This window comes from Pongo abelii, chromosome 1 (assembly GCF_028885655.2).
Source record: "Pongo abelii isolate AG06213 chromosome 1, NHGRI_mPonAbe1-v2.0_pri, whole genome shotgun sequence".
Taxonomy (NCBI): domain Eukaryota; kingdom Metazoa; phylum Chordata; class Mammalia; order Primates; family Hominidae; genus Pongo; species Pongo abelii.
In genome coordinates, this window is record NC_071985.2 from 17,882,140 (window position 1) to 17,894,279 (window position 12,140).

General features: G+C 44.1%; 1 protein-coding gene across 3 annotated transcripts in view; it reads left to right on the forward strand.

Annotated features, from left to right (window-relative positions):
- The first annotated feature begins 8,045 nt into the window (after positions 1-8,045).
- Positions 8,046-12,140, forward strand: part of EGLN1 (egl-9 family hypoxia inducible factor 1) — a 58,577-nt gene continuing 54,482 nt past the window's right edge. For all 3 annotated transcript variants that reach the window (XR_008527887.2, XM_002809301.5, XM_054561564.2), the window contains exon 1: positions 8,046-9,351. Coding sequence is in view for 2 of the 3 variants with exons in the window: in XM_002809301.5 (XP_002809347.2) it covers positions 8,482-9,351 (870 nt within the window). In the remaining variant the exon portion in view is untranslated. The remainder of the gene's footprint in view (positions 9,352-12,140) is intronic.

A 12,140-nucleotide genomic window follows, 5' to 3' on the forward strand; every position in this document is an offset into this window, starting at 1 on the left:
TTGCTCTTTGAAATAAATCTTGCTGCTGCTCACTCTTTGGGTCCACACTGCCTTTATGAGCTGTAACACTCACCGCGAAGGTCTGCAGCTTCACTCCTGAAGCCAGTGAGACCACGAACCCACCAGGAGGAATGAACAACTCCAGACATGCCACCTTAAGAGCTGTAACACTCACCGTGAAGGTCTGCAGCTTCACTCCTGAGCCAGTGAGACCATGAACCCACCAGAAGGAAGAAACTCCGAACACATCTGAACATCAGAAGGAACAAACTCCGGACACGCTGCCTTTAAGAACTGTAACACTCACCACGAGGGTCTGCGGCTTCATTCTTGAAGTCAGTGAGACCAAGAACCCACCAATTCCAGGCACATCAGGACATGGTACCCTGCATCCCAAGTGCTCCAGCTCCAGCTGTGGCTAAAATGGGATAAGATACAGCTTGGGTCACTGCTTCAGAAGGTGCAAGCCCGAAGCCTTGGTGGCTTCCACGTGGTGTTGGGCTTGTGGGTATGCAGAAGACAAGAGCTGAGCTTTGGAAGCCTGTACCTAGGTTTCAGAAGATGTATGGAAATGCATGGATGTCTAGCAGAAGTCTGCTGCAGGGGCAGAGCCCTCATGGAGAACTTCTACTAGGACAACACGGAGTGGAAATGTGAGGTTGTAGTTCCCACAAAGTTCCCACTGGGGCACTGCCTATTGGAGCTGTAAGAAGAGGGCTGGCCTGGTGTGGTGGCTCATGCCTGTATTCCCAGCACTTTGGGAGGCCAAGGCGGGCAGATCACCTGAGGTCAGGAGTTTGAGACCAGCCTGGCCAACATGGCAAAACCACAGCTCTACTAAAAATAGAAAAATTAGCTGAGCATGGTGGTTGGGTGCCTGTAATCCCAGCTACTCTGGAGGCTGAGGCAGGGAGAAGTGCTTGAACCTGGAAAGTAGAGGTTGCAGTGAGCCAAGATCATGCCATTGCACTCCAGCCTGGGTGACAGAGTGCGACTCCATCTCAAAAAAAAAAAACAGCCACTGTCCTCCAGATCCATGGAGAAGCTGCAGGCACTCAACGCCAGCCCAGGAAAGCAGCCCTAGGGGCTATACCCTGCAGAACCACAGGGGCAGAGCTGCCTAAGGACTTGGGAGCCAACCTTTGCATCACTGTGCCCTGGATATGAGACATGAAGCCAAAGGAGAATATTTTGGAGCTTTAAGATTTAATGAGTGCCCTGCTGGGTTTTGGACTTGCATGGGGCCTGTGGAGCCCCTTTGTTTTGGCCAATTTATACGATTTGGAACAGGAATATTTACCCAATACCTGTACCCCCATTATATCTTGGAAGTAACTACTTGCTTTTGATTTTACAGGCTCATAGGCAGAAGGGACTTGCTTTGTCTCAGACTTTGGACTTGCACTTTTGAGTTAATGCTGGAATGAGTTAAGACTTTGGGGGACTGTTGGGAAGGCATGATTGGTTTTGAAATGTGAAAAAGACATGAGATTTGAGAGAGGCCAGGGGTGGAATCATATGGTTTGCCTCTGTGTCCCTACCCAAATCTCATCTTGAATTGTAATCCACATGTGTCAAGGGAGGGGCCTGGTGGGAGGTGACTGGACCATGGGGGCAGTTTCCCCCATGCAGTTCTCATGATAGTGACTGAGTTCTCACGAGATCTGATTGTTTAAAAGTGTTTGGCAGCTCCTCCCACATCCTTCTGCCATATAAGATGTGCCTTACTTCCCCTTTGCCTTCCACCATGATTGTACCTTTCCTGAGGCCTCCCTAACCATATGAACTGTGAGTCAGTTAAACCTCTTTTGTTTATAAGTTGCCCATTCTCAGGTAGTTTCTTTCTTTCTTTATCATTATTTTTTTTTTTTTGAGACAGAGTCTCACTCTGTCGCCCAGGCTGGAGTGCAGTGGCGTGATCTCAGCTTACTGCAACCTCTGCTTCCTGGGTTCAAGCAATTCTCCTACCTCAACCTCCCGAGTAGTTGGGATTACAGGCACCAACCACCACGCCCGGCTAAATTTTTGTATTTTTAGTAGAGACGGGGTTTTACCATGTTGGTCAAGCTGGTCTCGAACTCCTGACCTCAGGTGATTTGCCTGCCTCGGCCTCCCAAAGTGGGTAGTTTCTTTATTGCAGTGCGAAAATGGACTAATACACAGAGAAAAGGATTAGATGACTTTAAAACACAGCATTTTGGCCATCCATTCTTAATGGGATATATTATGTAGACAAAAAGAATCCCATAAAATATCAAACTGCATTCAGTAATTAGTCTTATTGGTAGTAGTAACATTGGTATTGTATCGTGAAACTATCGTAATTATTTTTTAGAATATAGCAGATAAGCAATTATGTAAATGTCATTAGGAAACAAAATTTTTAGTGCAGGTTGAGCATCCCTAATCCAGAAATTCAAAATCCGAAATGCTCCAAAATCTGGAACTTTTTGAGGCCAACATGACACCTCAAGTGGAAGAGTCTACATCTAACCTCATGTGATGAGTTGTAATCAAAACACAGGCAAAACAGTTTCATGTGCAAAATTATTGAAAATATTGTATAAAATTACCTTCAGGTTTTGTGTATAAGGTGTATATGAAACATAAATGAATTTTGTGTTTAGATTTTGGTTGCATCCCCAAGATACTGCTTTACGTATGTGCAAATATTCCAAAATCTGAAAATATCTAAAACACGTCTGGTTCCAAGCATTTTGGATAAAGGCTGCTCAACCTGTCAAGGAAAAAAAAATTACAAGTATAAAATCAAAGAAATTAAGTTAAAACTCTGTAATCTTACATTTGAATTGGAAATATCAGTATGAATTCAAGATTTTTTTCTCTTGAAAAAATTATTGATTTTCCAGCTCTGTTAGAAAGACTTAGAAGTAATGACAGCCCAGTGGCAATGAGTACTCCTGATTATGGTTTCTGACTGCCATTTCCTACTTAAAGGAACTGAGGCTGTTTGGAGGAATGACTGATTCCATGTCAGGGGCAGGAAATGCACAAGATAAGTTTGGGCCATTTTGTGCCAGAAAGCAAGAAAACTATCAAAGATTAATGTGACCACATCTACAATACATAGGAACCAACTCAAATAATTTCTCACTGGCCAAAAGCGGGAGAATTTGAGCATCAAAAAGAATAATTAATGCACTTCAAATATATGAAAATACATATATTCATGATAATTTTTTTTAAAAAGCTCATTAGAAGTTGCTAGAGCACTAACTTATTATTTTGAAAATTGATAAATGGAAAGAAACAAACATGGACCCTATCTTTCATCTACAAATTATATTTCAGGATAACCAAAGAGTTAATGAAAAATGTTATGGTAGAATTCCAGCTAATAAATTTAGGAGGAATGTTAGAATTAGAAATTCATTATTTTGCAACCTCTAATGAAATACTGGATTGAGTCACAATTAATGGATGCTAAAATAATCAGGTGATGTTTGATGAAAAACGTAATGTAGGAATCAGGCTGACACCACCTCAACCCATGAGCAATATTTCATCATAAAACGGAACTATCAGACATATGTGCCTCATGATGTGATGTAATAGGAAACACACGGCAACTACCACAAAGTATGTTTACCTAAAATATAGAACCTCAATCTAATAAAAATCCTAGATCTACCTATTTGCAGAAATAGGAGTAATACCACAAGGAAGTAATCAGCTAAATCTAGAATATGGGACATTCGGTAGTACAAATGGCCTAGTTTCTACAGTAAATCTATAGTATGAAGGGTGAGATGCTGGTAAAATTGAGTAAAAGGGACTTAAGAAATATGACAATTTGTGATGGTATCAGGTGGGGCGGGGTGGGGGAAGAAACAACTAAGTGCAATGTATGGACTTGTTTAGATCTTGAATTGAATAAAGCAACTGTAAACAGAATCTTTGATATAATCGAAAAAAATTTAATACTTGGGGAAGATGGGTAGTATTGAGATTTTTCTTAATTTCGTGTGATAATGGCATGGTGGATATGATTTTTGAAAGTTCTTATCAGATGTGCATATTGAAGTTGGGATATGCTTTATAATACTTTAGCAAAAAAAGTGGGGGACATAGTAGGGAGGAGGGTAGGGAAGAATTGTCTATCAACAAATGTTGATAATTGTTGAAGCTGATAACTGTTGAACTTATTAGGGCTGAGGTTGATTATACTATTATCTCTCTTTTTGCATATATTTAACTTTTCCCACAAGAAAACGTTACAGGAAAAATTATTTAGCTTTCTCCAACCTGGGTTGGTATAAGTTACTGATTGTGACTATCCCAAAAGTTGGTTCAACATTAAGGTAATGTTTGTTAGGAAAAAAAATTAGATCAACACATTATTTAGTATCCCAGGTTTTTAAGCATTTATTTAAAAAATTCGCTATAATGAGAGATGATTATAAATTTTTGTTATATTTCTGAGATGATCAATTTTAACAGGATTGGTGGTAATTTTTCAATCATAAACTGATAAAGTTTGATGACTGATAAATCGCCCCAATATATAGCAAATCTATTCAATTATTTTGTTTTCATAAGGGAACAACCTTGGTGGAAAGTACAGCTGTCTCCATGTACAAGGAGAAGCACATAGCTCACGTGTGCATCTGGCAGAACCCCCAGTACAGAGACAAGCAGGTGCTGTTTTCCAATGACACCTACTTGTGTGTGTCCTAATACTATAGTTAGAAAATGGCTCAGATTTTTGAGTTGCTTTTCCCAGAACTCAAAGATCGTCTTCCTGTTTATCTTGGTGGAATGCCTATGCTAAACTTGTGATTTTTCTGTTCTCTGTAACCTATTAAAACAAGATTGTCACAGATGGGGAAACAAGAGGTCATTAGTTAACAATCAGATGTTCGATTTCTTGAGCAGAAAAGATACTCTGTGTGTTTTTAAAAACATTTTTAAAGGAGAAATAGGGCTACTCCTTGGAAGGCAGATTCTTGTTCACTGGGCTTTCCTCAAGAGTCAACACAGTCGTTTCTAAATTCATTTCCTCCTTCAACTCTGTTCTTGTAGTTAACATAAGCTTTGCCTCTTTTAGTTCTTGTCAGTTCACAGTGGCTACTTCTTTATAGCTTAAATACTGCCAGAAGAGCAAAGGGAAGCCAAATAGGTGGTCAATTAGCTTTGTCTAAGTTGGTATGATATGGAGAGGAAAGCACTGTTACTTTAATTCATTCTTCAGTTTCTAGAACAGTTGCTCTTGATTAGGTTAGGGGCAGAAAAAACATTTGTAATAATTAATGGCTTTGAGAGACACAAGGCTTTGTTCGCCTGAGTATTAGTTAACCCACCTAGTGCTCCTAATCATACAATATTAAGGATTGGGAGGGACATTCACTGCCTCACTCTCTGTTTCACCTTCTGTAAAATTGGTAGAATAATAGTACCCATTTCATAGCACCGTATGATGATTAAATTGGTTAATATTTTTAAAATGCTTAGAACACAGATTGGGCACATAATAGCAAGCACCACATGTGTTTATAAGACAAATTCCTTTGTGCTGCCTTCCGTTAAAGTTTAAATAAGTAAATAAATAAATTAAATAAATACTTGCATGACATTTTGAAGTCTCTATAACATCTGAGTAAGTAGCGGCTGCGACAATGCTACTGGAGTTCCAGAATCTTGTTGGTGACAAGATTGTTCACCAGCATATGGTGTGGTGAAAACTCACTAACTTGGAATTAGTTCAGATTATTAAGCCTGAATAGGTGAAAATCCTGAAATCAAGGATCTTTGGAACTATTTGAAATCAGTATTTTATATTTGCCTGTTGTATTCATTAAAGTGTTGCAAGTGTTCTACTTGATGGATTAAGTATATTTAGGATATACATGTTCAATTTGTGATTTTGTATACTTAATTGGAACAAGAAAGCTAATAAAGGTTTTGATATGGCCATCTATTCTTTTAAGTAAACTTCAATGAAAATATATGAGTAGAGCATATAGAGATGTAAATAATTTGTGGACACACCACAGACTGAAATAGTAAATTTCAAAGAAATTCTTGGAAGAATCAAGTGTTTGTGGAATGAGTCCTCCTAGTAAAGTTCCTGCTCTTCTGAATAATTAAGCATCATGTATAATTACTATAGCAAAAGGAAGCCTAAGAAGTATTACTCTACTTGTATTTAAATTACATTTTACTTAATTTATGTGTATGAAAAATGTTTTAAATGCTTAGTTTTGTAAGCCATGAGATAGCTCCTTTACATTTTAAGAATTTCTGAATTAATTTGCTTGGATTTTATTAGTGCAAACGGCAGAGCTAGCAATTCCTTTTTCTGTGTTCCCATTCCATCCTATTCATCCCTCTTTTAGGAAACTCTGAACTCTGGATTGTCCTTGTTTACATACCTGCCTCTTGCATTGGACTATGTGTCTCTGAGCGTAGTATGACTAATTCATTTGTTTGTCAAGGATAGTCTAGCACATGGTATACTCTCAATACATTTGTTGAACAGCCTAATTAGTAATGTCTGCAACAATGACATTTTACTGTATTTAATAAAGCTCTGGGAAAGTAGGATACACATAAGACGGGTCCAGGTCTAAATTCTTTACAGAAACTTGGATTTTTAGTTCGGTTTGAAATTTGAAGATGTGAGTATATTTATCTCAGTTTCCCAAAGGACAAGCTAATTGGAATTATCATCCTCTTTCACTTGATTGGATCCCCAGAATGCCATTTACGCACGCAGCAGAATTTTATAACAGTTTTAAATTCTGTATATTTGATGAAGAGGTTTTATATTTTTGGATTCAAGCCTCTTTTTAAACTTCTACAATGTGGTTTACAATAATTCCTTATATCCTGCTTTTGAAATACATATTGCAGCTTTTTAAGTTTGGAAGGCTATATTTCAAGGACTGAAGTTACAGTATACTCAAGTGATACACAAGCCTAGCACCGCACTTTCCACAGAGTGTTCGATAAAGATTGTTAAACTCTAAATCACAGGCCTTTTAATGCTTAAGACAAATAGCAGCAGAAAGAAACATCTTTGGCTTATTTCTAGTAAAGTTTTTATGCTCTGTAAAACAAAAAATTGTATTCATCCGCGCAGCACAGATTCTATTAAAAATAAATGTGAGAGTCGTTAATGTAGTACTGCTCATTTACCACCAAAATTCACTTTTCAGGAATCATCCCATCAGTTTAAATTGGATATTGGAATGAGCATTGATTACATTTAACTTGGTAGCCCAAAATTTCTTCATGGGGTTTTGAACTCGGCGGGATTTCAAAGGTTTTAAAAATGAGTTTTTGATTTTTTTTAAAACCCTCTAATTTCATTACCTTTAAATTAGGTCGAAACGGGGCGCAAGAGATTGGATTAAGGCCATAGTAATACTTATTTTGTTCTTAACCATTTCAGGGCTTCTTGAAATAGAGGCTGTGTATGGTGTAATGGAGAAAACAGCCTTGGAATCTGGGAGCCTGATTCCTGGATTCAGTCCCAGTTCTGCGTGACCTTGGGCAAGTTACTTTACTTCTCTGAATTTCCGTTTCCTCCTCTGCAAAATGAGGATCGCAATAGCCACCTTGCAACCTTGACTGGAGCGAGCCTCGCACACCCTGCGCCGGCCTGGAGGAAGAGCAGCCATGATTACACCGCCTTCGCTCCGCTACCCGCTTACGGCTGGCGCCCTCCCCCAGCAGGTGTAGGCGCTGCCGCGCTGCCCCACGCTTTTCCGCCGCTCGCGGGCCTGCGCCTCGGCGTCCCCGAGGAGGCCGCTGCGGGCTGAGGTAGCGCACCGGCCTCTCGGCGTCCCAGTCCCGTCCCGGGCGGAGGGAGGGCGGGCGACCCAGCTCCGAGGCCGAGGCCCGGCCCTGCCGAGTGCGGAGGAGCGCCGGCGGCCCCCGCCCCTCGGCCCTCCCCCCGCCCCCTCCGCCCTCCCCCCGGCCCTCCCCCCGCCCCCTCCGCCCTCCCCCCGGCCCTCCCTCCGCCCCCTCCGCCCTCCCCCCGGCCCTCCCTCCGCCCCCTCCGCCCCCTCCGCCCTCGCGCGCCGCCCGCCCGGGTCGCCGCGGGGCCGTGGTGTACGTGCAGAGCGCGCAGAGAGAGTGGCGCCCGCATGCCCTGCGCTCCTCCACAGCCTGGGCCGGGCCGCCCGGGACGCTGAGGCGGCGGCGGCGGCCGAGGGGGCTGGTCTTGCGCTCCCCAGGCCCGCGCGCCTGAGCCCAGGTTGTCATTCGCCGCACAGGCCGCGTTCTCTCAGCCCTCGGCGGCGATGAGGCGCTGAGGCGGCCGCCGGCGCTGCGCCGGAGCTTAGGACTCGGAAGCTGCCGGGCCGAGGGCGCGGGGTGCCGGCCTCCCTGAGGCGAGGGTAGCGGGTGCATGGCGCAGTAACGGCCCCTATCTCTCTCCCCGCTCCCCAGCCTCGGGCGAGGCCGTCCGACCGCCACCCCTCCTGCTCGGCCGCCTCCGTCGCCGTCGCCGCCGCCATGGCCAATGACAGCGGCGGGCCCGGCGGGCCGAGCCCGAGCGAGCGAGACCGGCAGTACTGCGAGCTGTGCGGGAAGATGGAGAACCTGCTGCGCTGCAGCCGCTGCCGCAGCTCCTTCTACTGCTGCAAGGAGCACCAGCGTCAGGACTGGAAGAAGCACAAGCTCGTGTGTCAGGGCAGCGAGGGCGCCCTCGGCCACGGAGTGGGCCCGCACCAGCACTCCGGCCCCGCGCCGCCGGCTGCAGCGCCGCCGTCCAGGGCCGGGGCCCGGGAGCCCAGGAAGGCAGCGGCGCGCCGGGACAACGCCTCCAGCGACGCGGCCAAGGGAAAAGCAAAGGCCAAGCCCCCGGCCGACCCAGCGGCGGCCGCTGGCGGCCAGGGCTCGGCGGTGGCTGCCGAAGCCGAGCCCGGGAAGGAGGAGCCGCCGGCCCGCTCATCGCTGTTCCAGGAGAAGGCGAACCTGTACCCCCCGAGCAACACGCCCGGGGATGCGCTGAGCCCCAGCGGCGGCCTGCGGCCCAATGGGCAGACGAAGCCCCTGCCGGCGCTGAAGCTGGCGCTCGAGTACATCGTGCCGTGCATGAACAAGCACGGCATCTGTGTGGTGGACGACTTCCTCGGCAAGGAGACCGGACAGCAGATCGGCGACGAGGTTCGCGCCCTGCACGACACCGGGAAGTTCACGGACGGGCAGCTGGTCAGCCAGAAGAGTGACTCGTCCAAGGACATCCGAGGCGATAAGATCACCTGGATCGAGGGCAAAGAGCCCGGCTGCGAAACCATTGGGCTGCTCATGAGCAGCATGGACGACCTGATCCGCCACTGTAACGGGAAGCTGGGCAGCTACAAAATCAATGGCCGGACGAAAGTAAGTGTGTGCTGCGGGTTTGTGCTGGACAGGCCCTTCTCGGCGGGCAGCCCTTGCCTGCGACTGTAACTGCCTAGGCTGAGAAGCAGCATTCCTCTGTATAGAAGGGACTCACTCCTTGTGTAGCTCCCCGTAAGGAAGACGGACAGAATTTGTAGTAGCTGTTTATCTAGTTAGCCCCTTTGTATCCACTGTTTTCCACTTACTGCTCGTTCACAAACTTCTCCGGCTAATTGCATGTTTTTTTTTGACTAAACGTAGGCGCTTTAACTTTTCTATTTTCTTTCTTCCATTCCACTATTGGTCACAATTCAAACCTTAATGGCGTTTTAGCCACCCAGTGAAGGGGTGTTAGAGTACCACCCAAAGCAAGTCCTCGTTCTGCATCTGCCTTGTGTATGCATAAGCTCTTAAATTTCCTATGGTGTCTGAACCACTCATCACATTTTGATTGAGAGTCAAACGCTGTGTTCAGTTAAGAATTTGCCGGCTGACCACAAAAAGGTAAATTTAAAATAAGCATTTAGTCGAAAGACTATATTCAGGAAGAGCTTGGCTACTCCCCTCACCCTCTTATAGCTCTTATCCCTCACCCTGTTCCTACTGTTTTGAAACCCATTACAAAAAGGGGAAAGAAGTATTTCCGTTTTCAGACCTCTCAGTGTAGGTAGGCTACATTTTTAGCATAAGTTTCCTTTATTTGCTTTGTTAATGTAATCCTGTTGAAAACTGTTTTGTAACTTCCTGGAAACAACAACAACAACAACAACACGGAATTGGAGCAGGAGGGCTCGTTTTATCCTCCCAATTTGGTGAGATCTTTTTGTTTTCTCTTTACTGTTGCGGTTTTTCCTCCACAGATTCTTCACTTCCTACCTAGTCTATTCCCTCTTTCCTCCCTCATGTTAAACAGTAGACTCTTTCGTCCTTAACCAACTCTCTTGCAGCTCTTTTTCATTTTACTTCTCAGATCTTGATCTTTTCTTTGTGGCTGCTCCCAGGCCACCCTCCTCCACCATCAGTCTCTGATTTTGTGGATTTTGAGAGATTCACCTGGGAGAGCATCACAGTTGCATGTTTGTACACACACGCTGACTCTAACCAGTGGTTCTTCTGTATGTGTGTGTCAGATCATCTACTTTGACAGTCATTACATGTGATTCTCAGGCTGCCCGAAAGACTGAACATAGGCAGTGAGAAAGTTATAAACATGAAAATTTTGTGGGGAAGCATACAATGTGGAGTCTAATTTACGTATTGCCACTTCACTGCTGGATGAAGGCACAAGTCTTAATTTCTTGTAGTCTTAAAAAGGAACAGTTAAATAATATTAAACTGGAAGGAAAAGGGGGATCTGATGAAATCTCAGCCTTGGTCTTTCACTAGATTTTCATTGATATTTTTAAGAAAGTTGTCAGGGATCACATCTGAGCATAAAGTCCTGAGCTCCAGAGCAGGAAAGAAATTAGTTTGAGAGAATAGGGCTATGAAGACTGACCAAAGTATATAGTTGGGACATAAGCTTAAATTGGATTCTTGAAGAAGATGATGTCCCAAATCTTTCTTGATCTGCTTTCCTTAGTTAATTTAGCTTTCCAAGTTCAGCTGAGACCTCTTTTCTCTTCTGTCTTCCTGCTTTCACCTGAGAAGGGACAGCAGACAGCCTGGCTCTTAGAGCAAATGCTTCTCATAAGGATGCTATTAGGAAATAGCTACCTCCTTCCTCAAGAGTTCTAGTTGTTGGGGTTTTAAGTCACCTATCAGTACGTATTAGCAGGTAATAAGGGACAGGATGAAGGAGGGATGACCTTTAAACTCTTTGGATTTGATCTGCTTATATTAATTTTAGGGACACAACTTCAGGATCTATAAATGATATTCAGGAATTCCTTTCATTGTACTTCTTGGCTGAAAGAGGTTTTGGTAATCGTGTTTGAACATGTAATTTAAGTATTCCTGAAAAACAAGGGTGTTTGCTTTGTGGAAATGAGAAGGCAATCAAAATAACCACCCACCGTAGATTGAGCAACCACAGTGTGTTAGGCGTCATATTAGGGTCAATACAGATACAATCAGAGTATTTTTTTTTTTTTTTTTTGAGACAGGGTCTTCCTTTGTCGCCCTGGCTGGAGTACAAGGGTGTAAGCATGGCCCACTGCAGCTTTCACCTCCTGGACTCAAGCTATCCTGCCATCTCAGCTTCCGAGTAGCTGAGACTGTAGGCACACACCACCATGCTTGGCCAAATGAAAAAAAAAAATTTTTTTTGTAGAGTCAGGGTCTTGCTGGTCATTTGATCTCGAACTCCTGGGCTCAGGTGATCCTCCTGCCTTGTCCTCCCAAAGTACTGTGGTTACAGACTTGAGCCACCTCACCTGGCCACAATAATCTTAATTCTGCGAAGCAAGTAGTGTTATTCCTAATTTACATTTGAGGGATTTTCAGCTCAGACTTGGCAAAGGTCTACCACTTACTATAACCCTAGCTGGTGTTCAAACTTAAGTCATTCAGATATCAAACCCATGCTCTTTTTTAACTACGCTAGTTATAGGTAGAACATTAAATGAGATGTAGATTATTTAGCACACTGCTGGAACTGCAATTTGATACATGCATTTTGTTGAACGTGGGTGAATAGCACTAGCCTTATATGTGAGTAATCATACTCTATGGTTGGGCTGTGTAAAACTTTTTATTAGGTGACTGTACAGTGTTTATTTCAGATAGTGGCTTAAAAGCCACTTTTGTATTTATCCACCTGAATTATGCGCCTGTCAGTATACTGTTAA